We start from the raw sequence: 17,819 nt of genomic DNA, 5'->3' as shown, positions 1-17,819 counted from the left end.
TGCAATTAGGGCTTGCAAGACAGAGCTGTTCCACCAGGCCTTTGGTCAGGGCACAGCCTGACTCCCTCCTTTGGCAATCTTCACAGAACTCCAGCCCAATGGTTGCCATCAATTTGATTTGAATTAATTTTAGAATGAATGATTTTAGAATGTTGTACTATTTTATTGTTGTTAGCCGCCCTGAGCCCGGCTTCGGCTGGGGAGGGCGGGATATAAATAAATTTTATTATTATTATTATTTATTATTATTATTATTATTTATTAGTGTGGAGAAGAAGCGACAGGCAGGGGAAGGGGTAAGCACTTTTCCTTTGTCATTTATTTCTTCCCACTCTAATGAACACTCACTTTGGTCATAATAGGACTGTTAGGCACACCTTACGCCTCTGAGTGATGTGTTCTAGGTGGAATGCTTAACTAGGTTCAGTTTCCATTGGAAGGAGGTCATTTTGATATTTCAAGAATATTGGAGTTTATTTGCAAATATAAAAGGGTAGACATAGGTGAAGGCACAGCTTAATCCCAGAGAAAGAGATGCTGTTCCTTTACAAAGCCTGCAAGCCCTCTCTGTTTCTCCACTTCCTCTCAGCCGATTGTCATATTTGCCACCTCAAACCTAGTTTCTATTGCTTCTTTTCACAAATATCCTCAGCCCTTTCTCTGAACGGCTTTTCCTGTTCAGAACATCCTGCATCAAGAAGCCATTTGCACCCATGGAAACACATGACCTTTGCATTCTGATCTATCGCAAATCTACCAGTGATATTCAATTTCTCTGAGCAGGGCTTACAAGAAGCTCAGCAAAATGCAAAGAGACTGACACAGCGTGAGCAGCTGAAATTCAGTGAGCATGAAAGCAGGTTTCTCCTTAAAAGGTAAAATTAGCATTGAACCTTTTAAAACAAGGTGGGGAAGCCTTGGACTTGCAAATATTCTTGAATGACAACTCTCAATATACCTAGTTTGGCCACACCTGGAGGACCAAAGTCCATCACCTCCTTTTAAAATACAAAAACACATTCTTATGGCAGAAAAACAGCAGAGGGTGCTACAGATACAGTTTTGCCATAAACTCCACCACTTTAGATATTAAAAGAGTATTTTTGTAGGACAAGGAAATTACATTCTGGTTGGAAAGGTGGGACCTTTTTCATACCCACAGTAATGTTACTTTCACCTCTCCCAATGATAGCACAGTTTCAGAATGTATAATACGGAGTTAATGGACAGAACAGAAGTCACATTTATAGTGTAACTGGGAAACTGCACAGCTTCTGATATGTTTGCTTGTCTTTAACCAAGAATGCAAAATGAATACAATATTTATTTAATAGTAATTTTTGTGATCACAATCATTTTGCTTACAGTAGCTAGGCATTGTTCACAGAACATAAAATAAAGGTAAAGGTACCCCAGACCATTAGGTCCAGTCACAGACGACTCTGGGGATGCGGCGCTCATCTCGCTTTATTGGCCGAGGGAGCCAGCGTACAGCTTCCAGGTCACGTGGCCAGCATGACTAAACCGCTTCTGGCGAACCAGAACAGCGCACGGAAACGCCGTTTACCTTCCCGCCGGAGCGGTACCTATTTATCTTCTTGCACGGGTGTGCTTTCGAACTGCTAGGTTGGCAGGAGCAGGGACCGAGCAACGGGAGCTCACCCCGTTGCGGGGATTTGAACTGTCAACGTTCTGATTGGCAAGTCCTAGGCTCTGTGGTTTAGACCACAGCACCACCCGTGCCCCATTATTTGTGACATAAAGAGTCACAAATCCTACCTTCATATTTACAATCTAAGGGGCATGGCACCAACTTATGTATACATTCTCTCTGTTAAAAGCACCCAAATACACTCCCTGATCTTCCACTATCGATTGCAGCCAATATGGCTGCATTTGCTGGGGTGGAGAGGGAGAAGTCAATGTTGAAGCAAACCACTACACATGACTGAAGATAATTGGTAGTTTGGCCCTCAGTGATTAGGCATATGAAGACAGGGGAGTAAGGGAGGGGAAAGGCAGAGGATGGAGATATATTTGAGAATGCCAGAACAGAAATAGTTAAAGCTATGATTTTCCCAGTAGTGATGTATGGAAGTAAGAGCTGGACCATAAAGAAGGCTGATCGCCAAAGAATTGATGCTTTTGAATTATGGTGCTGGAGGAGACTCTTGAGAGTCCCATGGACTGCAAGAAGATCAAACCTCTCCATTCTGAAGGAAATTAGCCCTGAGTGCTCACTGGAAGGACAGATCCTGGAGCTGAGGCTCCAAGACTTTGGCCACCTCATGAGAAGAGAAGACTCCCTGGAAAAGACCCTGATGTTGGGAAAGATAGAGGGCACAAGGAGAAGGGGATGACAGAGGACGAGATGGTTGGATAGTGTTCTCGAAGTATGAGTTTGCCCAAACTGCGGGAGGCAGTAGAAGACAGGAGTGCCTGGCGTGCTCTGGTCCATGGGGTCATGAAGAGTCAGACATGACTAAATGACTAAACAGCAGCAGCAACAACAACAACAACAACAACAACAACATACCAATGGAAGGTGCTGGGCAGATATTTGTATGGCAGGACACTGCAATGGTAGCAAGCAGGGCAATGTGCTTTTAACGAATGGAGGACAGACAAGCATTTAAAAGAAACTGGAGGAGTAAAAAAATTTCATCCTCATTCTTTTTCAGCTGACCGGCTCTGTAAATGGATGCCTTTCAGCACAAAGTCATCGACAATGCACCTGAGCATCATCTTAGATATCAAACCACACTGTGGATGTGCAATCTTACCTAGGAATGTCACTTTCAATGGTTAAGCATCCGTACAGGAACACAATGATTCCAACTACCGAAGATGGAATAAGAAACTCTGTGTATAAGCCCAGCCAGGCAAAATACATTCCAATTTTTTCTCCAAAATACTTTCTAAAGAAAGAAAACATAATGTAAATTTCAAAAGATTAGTAACAGTCCTTCTAGGGTTCCCTCAACAGTATCAACGTATTTTACCAACAGTGCAGTTAACCACCCATTGTAAAACAGATAAGTAAAACTGCTTTGATGTGCAAGATATGAAAAGAAAGTGAACTTCCTTTTTGCTATGGACTCATCTACCATTTTAGAATTCCTGCTCCATGACTGCAGTCATGGGATTTTTGTCTATCACATGACGGTATATGTTTTGACTCCACAAAGTGGGAAGTGACGGAGACAGGATGTTTGTGTTACTGTGCTTCCTGAAGTGGGACTATTGTCCTTTGTTCTTTTTCTCTTTGCTGTCTGACGCTAGAGAGAGAGGGGGAGCCATGTTGCAGTGCTCCGTGTGGGTTTATATGTAAATAAAGTAGATTAGCCAAAATGCTGAGTTGCTGAGATCTGTCACACGAACTGCACAGACTCTGTGGATCCCTAAGTGTGCCGGTGTCTGTTGACATCGGTTGCCGTGATGTTTGGGCTGAAGAAAGCTTATGAAGCTCCCGAACAATCGACCATGAGGGAGGGAGGGAACATGCCAGTCGGGCATGTGTCTCTGCCAGGGTCCTACTTGAGTGTAGGCCAAGTGTAGTGTCTCCTTAGCCTCTGCACCAAACCCAAAAGGTTTTATACTTGAGTGGTTTCCATTAAGGCAAGGTAGACATCTAGATATCACATCAATAAAGGAAATCTACTCCAGCACTACCCTCTTATGGGTGACTTACTGACTTAATTCTCAGACTAACATCTCTTTTCAAGGGTATTTCATGCCATGAAGCAGCCTTGGATAGCAAAAATAAATTGACCAGCCCTGCTTATTACCTTGTGGCAATACACAATTGCTGGCATTTATTTATTTTTATTTTTATTTGTAATTGCCAAGTATCTTCTCTGAGAGTTTGCCGGAAAGGTTACATTCAGCTGTTCAGTGAGCAGTAAATTTATAGACACAGAAGTTTGAAACAATCAAGTTCCTTTAAATATTTAGGAGGGGGAAAATAGGACATGTTTATGTATTATTAAACACAGCATCATAATTGTTAACATTGTTATGTTGTCAACGTATCACTTAGTCATACAAGATTAACCAGAACAGACAGATAATAAAGGCTTAAAATCTGCATTAGACAAAAGAATGAGTGATGAGCATGAATGGAAAAGCAGACAGAGAAAGAGAGAGAGAGAGAGAGAGAACAGAGATAAAGCCATAAAAAGTGACAAGTGCATCTAGTTGCTAATCATCTAGATAGTTCATGCTTACTCTCGAGAAACGATGGATGACATTTAAACCCTAGCAATTTGAAGCTCATTTGCAATTTATTAGACATTAATTGTCTCACTTATTTCTATTCCTCCTGTATCACAAAGTTAGAACTAAAGAGACCTTTATAAAACTGTAAGAGTGAGCTCAGTAGGAACCAATACATCCTTTTTTCTTTTTCTTTTTTAAAGCTCAGGATTAGACATTCTCTTTCATTTGCATGATTCCGATCATTGTGTACTCTCAACAAGTTCTTTTTCCCTGTAGATGTGTACATCTGGTATTTTTTAAAGCAAATAAAATTGGACTTTGAGGAAGTCTCAGAAGGGAAAAGAGCAAAGATGTCAAAAAGTGTCATTCAGATCATAAAGTTCAATTACTTTTGTTTCTAAATCAAGAGTTCCAAGGTATTTTGGAGGCACCTGCCTCTTCTGAGTCCAAGCAATGTTGTCTAGAATTTAAATTAAAATTTAAGATGATTTGCCAGAGAGACAGAAAAAAGATGTACATAACATGGAAAGATCTTTAGGAGATCAGCAGCAAAATCCTACTTATATATATTCAAAAGAACAGTCCACTGAGTTTACTTGCAGAGCAAAGGGCATTTTAACACCCCAATCCTGTCAGAAGTGGTGTTTTTTAAGTAGGTATAAATACTTACCAAGAGTTAATTAAGGCTCAATCCACAATAAATTCTCCTATGTATGACCCATTGGAATTGAGTCGGGCACAGTGTGCATCAAAGTTACAAAGATACAGTGGCGTAGCGTGGGGGGTGCAGGGGGGGCCGGCCGCACCGGGCGCAACATCTGGGGGTTAGGGTTAGGGGGCGCAAATCCACGGGTTAGGGGGTGCAAATTACTTGCCTTGCCCCGGGTGCTGACAACCCACGCTACGCCACTGCAAAGATATACAGAGTGAAATGCTCTTGTTTCCCCATAACATTAGAACTCAGTGTCACTTAATTAAGTTGATAGGCCATAGATTCAGGAAAACCAAAGGGAAATGCTTCTTCATACAACCAATAATTAATTTAGGAAATTTGCTTTCTTGAGATGTAGCTGGATTTAAAAGAGGATTAGGCAAATTCATGGAGATGTCTAGCAATGCCTGTTAATTGGGTCTTCCCTTAAAGAGGGCGCATATTGCTGTGAGACCTGGACACCTGACACCCTGTGTTGTGGGTGGGTTCTATTGGTCAGCCACAACACCCAATTGGTAGGTCCCTCGAAGCTGGGTGCAATCTGTCCAATGGGATGCAGTCCAAACAGTTCGAGGGACCTATTTATGCCCATGCATATGACCCAGAGCTTCCTTTTTTGGCTCATGCATCGGAACACCCCCCTCCCATCTCTCCCTATATTTAGGGCATTTTGCGCTTCCTATGCCACTGTCTGTTGTCTGTCGTCGGGACAGGGGCACGGCAGGTATGTTCCCCACTTGGCTGATTGGCTGTTACCATTTGGGTTTTGCCTGCCGCGTAGCAAATCGTCACAACTTGTAAGGTTGTGGATAGGCTCTGGTTCAGGTGATAGGGATGGGAGAACGCTCTCGCCATCCCTGTGTGAAGGGTATTCCGTTAAAGGAATCCAGGGACTTGATGGTTTGGTGTTCACCCTTGGCTGACCTATGCTGGTGCCCTGGGTCAGCGCTGCCTCCGTGGCAGGGAGCTAGTCGAACCAGAAGCTATGCAACCAGTCACTTTCTGTAATAAATAAAGTTGTGGCCTAAATTCTGCCAAAAACCAAAACCAAAATTTGAGTCAAGTGTAAATTTATTTAGGGGGGAGGTTTCTGGGTCTGAACTCGCCAATCAAGATAGCCAAATTTAACATCCAAGGTCGGAGGCAGTATGCAATTGGGTAACAATTGCTGGAGACAACCATGGGCGGAGGGTTAGAGGGTTAGACCGCACACTCTGCCGGGGAGTTTCCTAGATGTGTTGAGCAAAGTGGTAAAAGGGTTGATGGACTGGAATGGTAACCCAAATGTAAATAAAGAAGGAGTTGAGGGATAAAAAGTGGGGGGGGGTGCATTTTACATGCCTGGGCTATCTGGAACAGCATTTTGACGTGTGACATAGACTGGAAAGAATTTGAAATGCCTTTAGGACAGAAAGGGGCAAGATAAACAAAATATACTAAATGTTGCTGAGTCACTTATCTGGGATGCCTATTTGGTTTCTTGCACCCCAGCCTCTCTCTCTAAATCTCCCACATTCATGCAACCGTGAGTCATATGATGTGCAGCTACTTATCTCTGTTACACAACAGAATGGCAAGCAGAAGTCATATCTGTTGCAACACCTGGCAAAAGGTAACCAAAAAGCTCTGGCAGGAGCAGTTTTTGAGCACAGGAGGAAGAATCCAAATTCTGTCTCATAACTTCACTCCGCTTGGGTGCTGCCGTACAGACGCATGCCTCCGCATTGTGGTTTTCAAACTTCCTATTTGCACACTGCAATTTGCTATTTGCACATTGCAAACTTGCACAATGCACCACTGAACGATGTTCTAGGCTACACTTTCAGTCTCAACAACTTGCTAGCTAGGCCTGATGATCCTCCAGCATGGAAGTGAACTGCTGATGGAACGAGAGATTGCTCTTTTCATCCACTGGCCATTCCCTGCATTTCCCTGCTCAGCACTGAGAAAGGGGAACATGGGCTGTGTGTGAATAGGGCAGGGGGGTGGATGAGTATGAAGGTGGGGTGTATGGATGTTTGTGGCTGGTGTGGGGGCTGCCCCTTCCACGTTTGCCTTTGGCCCTGCTCACTGCACACAGAGACGGTGGCCCACAGTTTTGAAAAGGTTATGCATCTCTAGATTACATAACCAAACATTTGAATTAATGGAAGTTCTTTTGACACACTATTTAAACATGATGGTGGCTGCATGAAGAACAATTGCTTGTTTGGCATTCCACAAGAATGGTGTTGCATGTCGAAGGCTCACACTCCATGAACTGGCTTACGCAAGACTGGCACCTGAGTTCAACATGAACTGCATACCCTCCAGGGACAGCCCAGAAATTACAACAGCCCTGGTTTCTGATTTGACCTTGGAATGTCCCTATTTACCCCACCAGTGAGCTCACGGAGGAGGATGAGCCTGCACTTATCTTGAATGATGATGATGATGATGGCTGTGGCGGCTGTGAGAGAACATCCTGTTGCTGTCTCCATGGCTGCTGCTGCTGGTCGCCTCTCTTGGGCAGCTCGTAGCAAGCAGCTATTGGAGTGCAGGTGAGGAGAAGGAGAGGCTATGGCTTCTAAGGCCCAGTCTTGTGTGATGGGCTGGCTCTGAGGGGCAGGCAGAGGACAGAGCTGCCCTGAAGAAGAGGATTTTGGATTCAATATCCCACTTTAGCGGCTAACAATCTCCTTTCCCTTCCTCCCCCACAACAAACACTCTGTGAGGTGAGTGGGGCTGAGAGACTTCAAAGAAGTGTGACTAGCGCAAGGTCACCCAGCAGCTGCATGTGGAGGAGCGGGGAATCAAACCCAGTTCACCAGATTATGAGTCCACTGTTCTTAACCACTACACCACACTGGCTCTTCTTCCTGGGTGGGAAGAAAGGGGGTGCACAGTGCAAGGAGTCTTGATTTTTTTTTTTTATTATAAAAAAATGCTTTGTGCACCTGAGTCTAATCTTCCCACTTTCTAAAATTTATTTATTGATGTGTGTTTTTCAATCTGCCAAAGAATCAAATCAAATCAGGATTAAGGAGTCAGTGGAGGACGTGTGTGCTGGTCCCATTGATATAGTAGTGGTGGGAATGACAGGGTCACAAAAGATGGGAGGTTGAGGAGGGTCAGTTGCAAGGAAGTGAGAAATGTCCCTATTCTCATCTGAGGAACGTGGGATGGTATGGAACTGAGCAGTTAATGTACTGGATGGTAAATATTTTCCTAAACAGAAAGAGGAAATTCATTTAACTGCTAGGAGATGGAGATGCAAAGCTAGGAGATGGAGATGCAAAGCTAGGAGATGGAGATGCAAATGACTTTGCCTCTCAGAAACTAACTCAGAACCTTCAAAAACTACTAAATGACATTTTGGAAAGGTACATCACCTTTCATTAATATCACCTTTTGTCAGGGGTTCAGAAGGAGAGACACAGGAGGGGGAGCAAATGGAGAGTGAGGAGGAGGAGTACGAGGGGGGCGCAGGCAGTGACAGTGGCCAGAGTTATTCCACAAGCCTCTCTAGCGAATCGGAGGACTCACAGAAGGGAGCGCCGGTGGCCAGAGCAAGGGAGATTCCAAGGGAGAAACCTCAAGAGGGAGGGGCCAGCGGGGAGTCCCTGAACAGCAGCTGGAGATCAGGGCCAGCGTCTCCACCAGAGCGCAGTGGGGAGGGGGAGTCCCAGGAGTCGGGACCAGTGTCCTCACCACCAGAGGGAGGAGAGGAGTCAGGTTTGGCAACACCCACATCGGGAAGCGGGGAAACGGTCAGAAGGAAAGTCACCGGCTGGGCGCGCGCGCCAAGTTCAAATGTACAGGAGCGCGGCACAGCGGGGAGCCCGGGAAGGGAGCCAGGTCCTAAAGCCCGCCGGAGGGAGGGGCAAGACTCAGGAGGCTCCGCGTCAGAGGAGTCCAGGAAGGAGGGAACCCCAGAGGGCAGAAGGACCCAACGCAGGAAAGAGCAGCGCAAGAGGTGGAGCCGGGCTAGAATCTTAAACTGGTGTGGGTGGAGCAGTGAGTCAGAGGGGACTTAGCCGGTCTAGCGTTAAGACGTGGGCCTGCGCGCCCAGAGCTTGGAAATGGAAACTAAACTTCAATAAAGACTTTTGTATATAATATCCACTGGGCGTTGGTCCTCTGTGAGCTGGGACCTAGCGGCAGTCCTGACACCTTTCATTAAATCTTCTGCAATAAAATCTGTGATTTAGTATAATGGAAAGGGAGAGGCTAACTGCCCGATACAAGGCCCCACTGACCAGAATCTTCCCCTAGTGCAAATCAGTGCAACTTTGCCAGTTTTGCCAAAGAAGGAACTTTACAATTTTGCCAAGAAGCTGTTGCTGCGCAATTAATTACCTTACAAGATCAATAGGCTGAAACTTGTAAAACGATCCATATCGTGCCCATTCTTGATACAGCAGCTGTGTGGGGAAAATAGATACACTGTTGACATACTGCATTTAAATGACCAAAAAAAAAAAAAGTTTCAGGGCTTAAATGCAGCCATGACTGGGTCCCATGAGATGTGAGCTCAAGGTTGAAACCTGAACATGCTCCAGAACATGCAAAATAATAACAAAAAGTGCATCATGTAGCACATATATGAACATCTGGATTAAAATGCAGAATATCTGAGGAAGAAGATGCTTGCTACATGGAGGAAGAAGGCCCAACACCCCTCTTTCAAAATTAACCACTAAGGGTTGTATCAAACAAAGCTAGTCAGCTGACAGTCAGGTTTCCATCAATGAAATGGGGAGAAAATTTCTTTTACACTGATTCACCCTCTTCATCGCATACCCATGATCGGTCTGTTGACCAAACGGAGCCTTATCTCAATGCCACACCAACTCTGCTTACTTTTCTACAGTCAATAAAGTTCTGGTCTGTTTCAACATGTTGTGTTCTGGTTATTTGCCCTTGCCCTTGACAGGGGTTGGGGGTGGCCTATAGCACCTGCCTTGCAATGGGGTTTATTACCACTTAGTGTGCTTAAAATAATTCTAAGTCTACACAATACAATCTTGGGTTGTAATCTAAGCAAATAAACCCAAAAAGCCTAAACAGGAAGGGGTAGAGTAAGGACTAGATAAATAATGTGCATTAATCTAGTAGTATACGCAGGTGGCACTGTGGTCTAAACCACTGAGCCTAGGGCTTGTCGAGCAGAAGGTTGGCGGTTTGAATCCCCACGATGGGGTGAGCTCCTGTTGTTCGGTCCAAGCTCCTGTCAACCTAGCAGTTCAAAAACACATCAAAGTGCAAGTAGATAAATAGGTACCGCTCCAGCGGGAAGGTAAATGGTGTTTCTGTGCTCTGCTCTGGTTTTGTCAGAAGCAGCTTAGTCCTCCTGGCCACATGACCCAGAAAAACTGTCTGCAGACAAACATCGGCTCCCTCGGCCAGTAAAGCAACAACCTCAGAGTCATTCGCGACTGGATTTAACTGTCAGGGGTCCCTTTACCTTTACCTTTTTTTTAGCCAACTGAAAGCAGTGGGGCTTGCAATCCAAATAAACATTATCAAATTGGGCTGTATGTCCTGGACACAACTATAACTGAATAGGGTTTACAGTAAATTCAGACAAGGTGTCAGTGGAAGTTCTGAATGAACGCTGCACCCCTATGTATCACGTGTGTTCCAGTTTCCTGGCAACTGTTCCTCACACATCATTGCTCCTCAATGACCTTTCCAGGATATTGTCTTTAAAACAACTATGTACAGGCTATGGGATATATCCAGCTAAGTCATATGCAGATATGATCCACTAGAATCAATGAACAAGGCAGGGATTTCAATGAGTTTACTCTAAGTATAACTTAGTAAGATGCAGCCTTGTCCAATCTTAAACATGATTACTAGTGGAACTTACATCATAGCAAACATGGATAGAATTGCACTGAAAAGCAAATAAAATGCCCACTATTTTGCATACTGCAATGAGTAAGGTTCATTATTGACTTCTAAGAATGATAATATGTTGTGAGATAATTATGTATTTCTAGTATATATCAAAACAAATAATAAACAGTTCCTTTTGGGGGCTGTCTGCATAGCCGCCTATCAAGATGGAAAATGTTGCTGAAAATATTTGAGTTGCAGCTTTTCTAAAATATATTTATTATGAGAATTGTTGAGACAAAATGACTCACTTTTTAAGGAATATTATTGCAATGTTGAAAAGTGCTTGCCTCTTTTGTCATTATTTTGGCAGTGACTGTGAAAATGTTTTGTTGATTCAATTATATTCTCCCCTCTCAATCTCTTTCTCAACTGGCTTCCTTTGCTATCCATGGTGTCATCATGCAGCCAAAACTGAATTGCATTCATTGATGGGATTCCTTATTTTTTGAGATCACCCAGCCAGCTAATATGGGAATTGTTGTTCTCAGGCACATCATCACCCAGATAAATCTAACTGGCCATGCATCATTGTGATCCATCACACTCACTAGTTTGCTGGCATCAGGAGAAAACAAGAAATCTGAACCAGTATTAGTGAGAGCAAGAGCACCAAGACGGATTAAATAAGAATGTTCTCACTATTAAAGCATTTTTCAGGAAATGTCCCCATTGAGGCTGAACCAAAGCTTCATAAAATCACTGGTTTTCCTGAATTCTGAGTGTCATTTCCATAAGTGTGTAGGATCTCAACAAACGGATTCAAATTGCAAGAAAGGAGACTAAACATCGGGAAGAACTTTTGGACAGCGAGAAGGTGGTGGATTCTGTATCACTGAAGGTTTTCAAGCAGAGTTGCATGACCATCTGTCATGAATGCATTGCAGGGAGTTGGACTAGATAGCCCTCAGGGTCTGTTCCAACTCTACAATTCTATGAACATTTGCATCATTTGTTTTCCCCCACAAGAAAAACCTGAAGGCGGTTGATTAGGACTGGCCTTTGCTTTATGAGTCTGTTTGTTGTTGTTTAGTCATTTAGTTGTGTCCAACTCTTCATGACCCCATGGACCAGAGCTCGCCAGGCACTCCTGTCTTCCACGGCCTCCCACAGTTTGGTCAAACTCATGCTGGTAGCTTCGAGAACACCATCCAACCATCTCGTCCTCTGTCATCCCCTTCTCCTTGTGCCCTCCATCTTTCCCAACATTAGGTTCTCTTCCAGGGAGTCTTTTCTTCTCATGAGGTGGCCTCAGCTTCAGGAGCCTCAGCTTCAGGATCTGTCCTTCCAGTGAGCACTCAGGGCTGATTTCCTTCAGAATGGAGAGGTTTGATCTTCTTGCAGTCCAAGGGACTCTCAAGAGTCTCCTCCAGCACCATAATTCAAAATTATGAGTTGGTACATAAATCTTAATCAAGGGAGCTTGCTTACAAGAAAATAAAACCCAGTTAGTGTCAGTCTACCTTTGTCTGATGGCCACACACTGCAAGGAAATGGAAGCTGTATTATGTACCTTAAAGGAAACACCATCAAAAGGGCTGAAAACCGTTTTTTAAAAAAATGTCTCCCTTCACTTTAAACCTGATCAGGGCATTTCAGGAAATTAAACACTGAAACTATTCAGGTTCAGATAGAAAACAGATGATGTTATACGTAGAAATTCTATAGTCAAGTCTTATGGCTGGGCCATAGGAACATGTGTGAGCAATCAATGCAGTATTTCTGGAAAGAACCCTTTATGTTTTTAATACTTAACACTTCATAAGAGGACCTAAATGGGCAGGTTAAGGAGAAGGGCAGCCCAACTTCTGGGGTGAATATTTTTCCAGGCACTAAGTCTTTTTAAAGTAGCGTTTCCACTTTTTGCTGTGATATCCAGTGAGTCCTTGCAAGATTAGCTGCTATGTCAGCATTTTGCCCTCCAGAAGAAAGTTTCAGCTACCGCTCCTTGGGGCGGATACAGATAAAAATGACGCTCCATTTATTCAGGCTTTATGCACCTCCATTTACTGATGACTTGTGCATCTCTGACAACATGTCATCCATTTGTGGATTTTCAGCACCCCTTAGTGGCCAGATGCTGTGTTGCCAAACTCTCCTTTGGGGGGGCAATCCCACCAGGAAATGTTCCTGTGCATGGGCACATTTAGCACTTTCAGTATTTAAGGAAAACTGGAAATCTTTCACCAGTCCAATAGAGACATGATGGAAAGCAAGGCTAAGAAGGGGAAGACTCATAGCATGGTATGGTGCAGTGATGAGCAAGAGCTCTGAGACTTCAGAAAGGCAGCTAAAACATGCACCAGCGGCCTGACTAACCTAGCTTCCTTTGCTGAGGAAGTTCAATCTGAAGAAATGTGGAGCATTTTCACCTGAGTGGGAAAAAAGCAAATGGACCACTAGGAATTACAGTGGTACCTTGGGTTAAGAACTTAATTCATTCCGGAGGTCTGTTCTTAACCTGAAACTGTTCTTAACCTGAAGCACCACTTTAGCTAATGGGGCCTCCTGCTGCTGCCGCGCCACTGGAGCCCGATTTCTGTTCTCATCCTGAAGCAAAGTTCTTAGCCCGAGGTACTATTTCTGGGTTAGTGGAGTATGTAATCTGAAGCATCTGTAACCTGAAGCGTATGTAATCCGAGGTACCACTGTATTAGGAAAGGAGATGGCAATGAGCATGCTAATGTTGCTATATCAACCTTTTATGGTTATATCAACATTTTATGGTTCAAATTGGGAAAAATAAATACAGTAAATGGACAAAAGTACAAAGATTCACAAAATGTTAAAGGGTATGCATACCCCTGTGTAACCCTCCCCCCAGAAAAAAACACTGTTTGTGGCCACATTTAGGAAATATATATGCAGGTGTGGGGTGGGCCATTCCATTTCAAGTAAGATGTTGTAGACTAAAAGAAGACCATCCAAAATTATTGGCCATCTCCTATATTAGGAAATGTTAAAGCATTTAGCTGAGGAAAACGAGAGCCAAAGTATAAATTAGGCTGTTCATGTTTTTTTTAGGTACTTAATGTAGTTTTAAGGGGGGGCATATGTGGGACTCTGATCTGGAATGTGCTCCCAATCTGGATAAGGGCCCTCTTATTGTATTTGCATTTATACCCTGCCTTTTCCCCTGACAGGGATTCAAGACAGCTTACATATAAAATAAGTACAGGTAAAAACATTGGGGGGGGGGATCGTTAAAAAAACAAATAAATATTAAAACTATGGCAGCTTCATCTTGAACTCTCTTCCCCTACTATCTTCCCCCCAAAAATGCTAAATGGCCTGGGCTGAGTCAGAGAAGCAGTATATAAATGACCAATAACCCCCCTTCTTCTTTCTTCTGAAATCAATGCACCACTCCCTTTCCTCTCCAAGTATCAAACTAGTACCAGTTACAGATAGGTAGCCGTGTTGGTCTGCCATAGTCAAAACAAAAAAAAATCCTTCCAGTAGCACCTTAAAGACCAACTAAGTTAGTTCTTGGTATGAGCTTTCGTGTGCGCACACGAAAGCTCATACCAAGAACTAACTTAGTTGGTCTTTAAGGTGCTACTGGAAGGATTTTTTTTTGTTTTATCAAACTAGTAGTTCTGCTTTTGTTTCTTTATTAGCATGGGATATAATGCTGAAAGCTAGCTATGATAGATTCATTTTTTTACAGGCAGCATTCATAAATTATATCTATTTGACCATTTCTACAAACAGTTATTCTGAAGACACCCGGTGGAAGAATAACACAGAGGTCATAGCAACACAATATTGTTGTGAGTTTGGGGGGGTTCACCCTGCATGATGCCTGCGTTCCTTGTAATTCTTGGGGTCACAGCTGTCAACTTACAGATTTGAAAATAAGGGACCAGTAGCCTTGGAAATAAGGGATCAGCAGCCAAAATAAGGGATTTTCCAAGCACAGGTATATTCAACTTCTGAGCCCCTCCGAGCCAAAGGCAGAAAGTCCAGCCAGCAGCCAAACGAAGCCTCAAGCGGTGGTTCCCGCAGCGCAGCAACCCGGCAAAGGGGATGGAGCAAGGAAAACCACCGTCACCTCTCCGCTGGGAAGCGCTGAGCAAAGGCGAGTTCCCAGGCAACGCGGCCAATTTGATCAGCACAAGGCATGCAAGTTCCACCCCCCCCCCCAGTCGTTCTTAGACTCCTTATTGGGTGAGCAACACAGCCAAGCAACACAGTTGGAGCCTCCCTCCTCCCTGGCTGGCAGGGATGGAGGGAGAGCAGCTGCTTCCTTTGAAACCCAGGAAATTTAAGGGACATCATCAATAAGGGACAGCAGCGGGACACGGCGTTGGGATAAGGGACTTTCCCACCAAATAAGGAACGGTTGACAGCTATGCTCGGGGTCCTGGAGGAATCCATTTTTGAACTAGCCAGGCAAGTCTCTTGCTGAGTTAAAGGCCCTAGGTACGGATAGTATAAGAAAGGAAGATGCTCTGTGGAAGATGCCCCCCCTCCCTCGCATGGCTGGTAGTAAGGAAGACAAAAGCAAGCGTGGAATGTGTGTCAGCTGGGCTAGAAGGAGACAGAAGCCAGAGAGGGAGAGCCATGCTTGATTTCTGCAGGAATACAAGTCTGTGACTATGGGAGAAGCAAGACCTTCTTGGGCTGTTAATGCTGTGAGCATCTCCATTGTAGGCTCAGGTTGAATATGTGTGTAAATAAACCACATATCCTAAAATTTCTGCCACAAAGCATGTTCTCCTTCATGGAGAGCACGTGTTGCAGTGGGGGCCGCCAGGACACTCCAAAGTTGTGGGGCGGGCTAATTGACCGTTGGCCACTGATGCGATTGGGCTTCCCTTGTTGTTGGGAAGAAGCTAATGTTGCCATTTGTTGATTGACAGCCAGAAATGCTAAAACGCCTTGCACGAGGCTAGGGCTTCCTCTTTTCGCCTGTGCATCAGATTGCCCGTCCCCCCTCCCTAGAATTAGGGTTGTTCGCTTGACCTTGCTATGCCTGTCATGGGGTCGACTGCTTTGGGGCAGGGGCCCGGTAGGAATTTTGTCCATCTGGCTGATTGGCTGGGGCCATTTGCTTTTTGCCTACTGTGTAGCAAATTGTCACAACTTGTAAGGTTGTGGTTAGGCATTGGTTTATGGTTTGGTTGGTTGAGGGGCATGGATTGGCTGTGCCTGCCCCTCTAATGCTGCTGCTGCAAGGGATTCCGTTAAAGGAATCGGGGGCTAACTACTGCTTGTCCACTCTGTCAAGGGGGCTCGGGCCACTGCAAGAGCTCCTGGCTGCATTTGGGGTGGGCTGAGGGCAGATTCCCTGCTCCGTCGCTAGCCCCAAGTGTATTCCCCTTTTTTGACTTTCGCAGGCGTGCGGAATGTCAGTCTGTCCCCCACGGTGGGGCAGATAGTCGCAACCAATGCCTAAGCAACCACTCACATGTTTGTATTTTAATAAAGTTGTGGACAAAATTATGCCAAAAACTTTAAACAAAAATTCCATGTGATGTGTGAGTTATTGAGGTGGCCCTGGGGACCTCGACATGCAATCTCTGCTGTATCTTGTTTCAAGGACACTGAACCCTGGATAAGTGCCTGGGACCCCTGGAATCTTGCACCGCTTGGAGACTGGGGTGGTGGGCAACAAATATGGATACAACCCAATGGAAAATTTCTCTGTGCAAACACTACTGAAATAAACAGGAGCTGTGACAGAGCAGGAGAGCTTCAGACTGGACTGTGCCCAGTTTGCAGTATATTTTCAGCACAAAGGCTTGATTGCAGGGAACAGATTGACACAGTCAAACCCACTGCCAACCAAACTGAAGATGTAAATTATTTTACCTTTCTTTCATTCATTTCTTTGTCTTCACAGTCATATTCACCCTGAAAAGACAATGCTATTGGTAAGAAATATTGTAGGGAGCAGGAGTCACCTGCTAGCGAAGGGCAGGTAGCAAGAACAGTAGCAGTAGCAGCAGCAACAACAATTTTTAGTATTAAGGTGCTTTAAGCCAAACATGGTCAATACAATCCACATCAATGCCTTCCCTGTCATTCAGAGGAAACCCCTAGAGGTTTTAGAAACTAGTAATTTCTAAGTGTCAGAAAATCTAAGCACCGTGGTACCTCTGGTTACAAACTTTATTCATTCTGGAGGTCCATTCTTAACCTGAAACTGTTCTGAGGTACCTGAGGTACCACTTTAGCTAATGGGGTCTCCCGCTGCCACCGCTGGGCGATTTCTGTTCTCATCCTGAGGTAACGTTCTTAATCCAAGGTACTACTTCTGGGTTATCGGAGTGTGTAACCCGAAGTGTTTGTAACCTGAGGTGTTTGTAATCCGAGGTACCATTGTACTTCTAAAATTCCTTTTACTCTTGCCCATCTCTGTAATCTGTTCTCTACCCCACTACCATGCCTTAAACTGAAAATTCACTGAAGCTGTCCAGTGAAGAAGAAGAAGAAGAAGAAGAAGAAGAAGAAGAAGAAGAAGAAGAAGAAGAGAAGAAGCTTGGATTTGATATCCCGCTTTATCACTACCCTAAGGAGTCTCAAAGCGGCTAACATTCTCCTTTCCCTTCCTCCCCCACAACAAACACTCTGTGAGGTGAGTGAGGCTGAGAGACTTCAGAGAAGTGTGACTAGCCCAAGGTCACCCAGCAGCTGCATGTGGAGGAGCAGGGAAGCGAACCTGATTCACCAGATTACAAGTCCACCGCTCTTAACCACTACCAACAGTGGGGCACCTGGGGTCCTCCAGATATTGCATCTAGCACCCCTTCCCATGCCAGGAGCTGGATTCCAACAACAGGTGGAGGACCACAGTTTTCCCATGCTTGCTATATATAATCATAGAATCATAGACTTGGAAGGACCCAAGAGTCATCTAGTCCAACCCCCTGAAATGCAGGAATCTCAGCTAAAGCAGGATGGTGATGATGATAAATATAATATTGACACCCCCCCCCCCGCCTGCTAGAATGTTGAAAACCAAGGGTGGTCATCAACTAAACCATGTTTGGAGTTGGCC

General features: G+C 44.5%; 1 protein-coding gene across 1 annotated transcript in view; it reads right to left on the bottom strand.

The window, feature by feature from the left end:
- The window catches only part of ANO2 (anoctamin 2), a 153,894-nt gene that overhangs the window by 95,470 nt on the left and 40,605 nt on the right, over window positions 1–17,819 (bottom strand). Inside the window, exons 8-10 of the mRNA XM_083738731.1 lie at window positions 16,631–16,672; window positions 9,269–9,333; window positions 2,784–2,918 (exon numbers count right to left, since the gene is read on the bottom strand). Of these exons, the coding sequence (XP_083594857.1) occupies window positions 2,784–2,918; window positions 9,269–9,333; window positions 16,631–16,672 (242 nt within the window). The remainder of the gene's footprint in view (window positions 1–2,783; window positions 2,919–9,268; window positions 9,334–16,630; window positions 16,673–17,819) is intronic.

This window comes from Podarcis gaigeae, assembly GCF_964106915.1.
Source record: "Podarcis gaigeae genome assembly, chromosome: 5".
Lineage (NCBI taxonomy): Eukaryota > Metazoa > Chordata > Lepidosauria > Squamata > Lacertidae > Podarcis > Podarcis gaigeae.
Note: the sequence above shows the minus strand (reverse complement) of the source record. Positions and strands in the feature narration are given on the sequence as shown.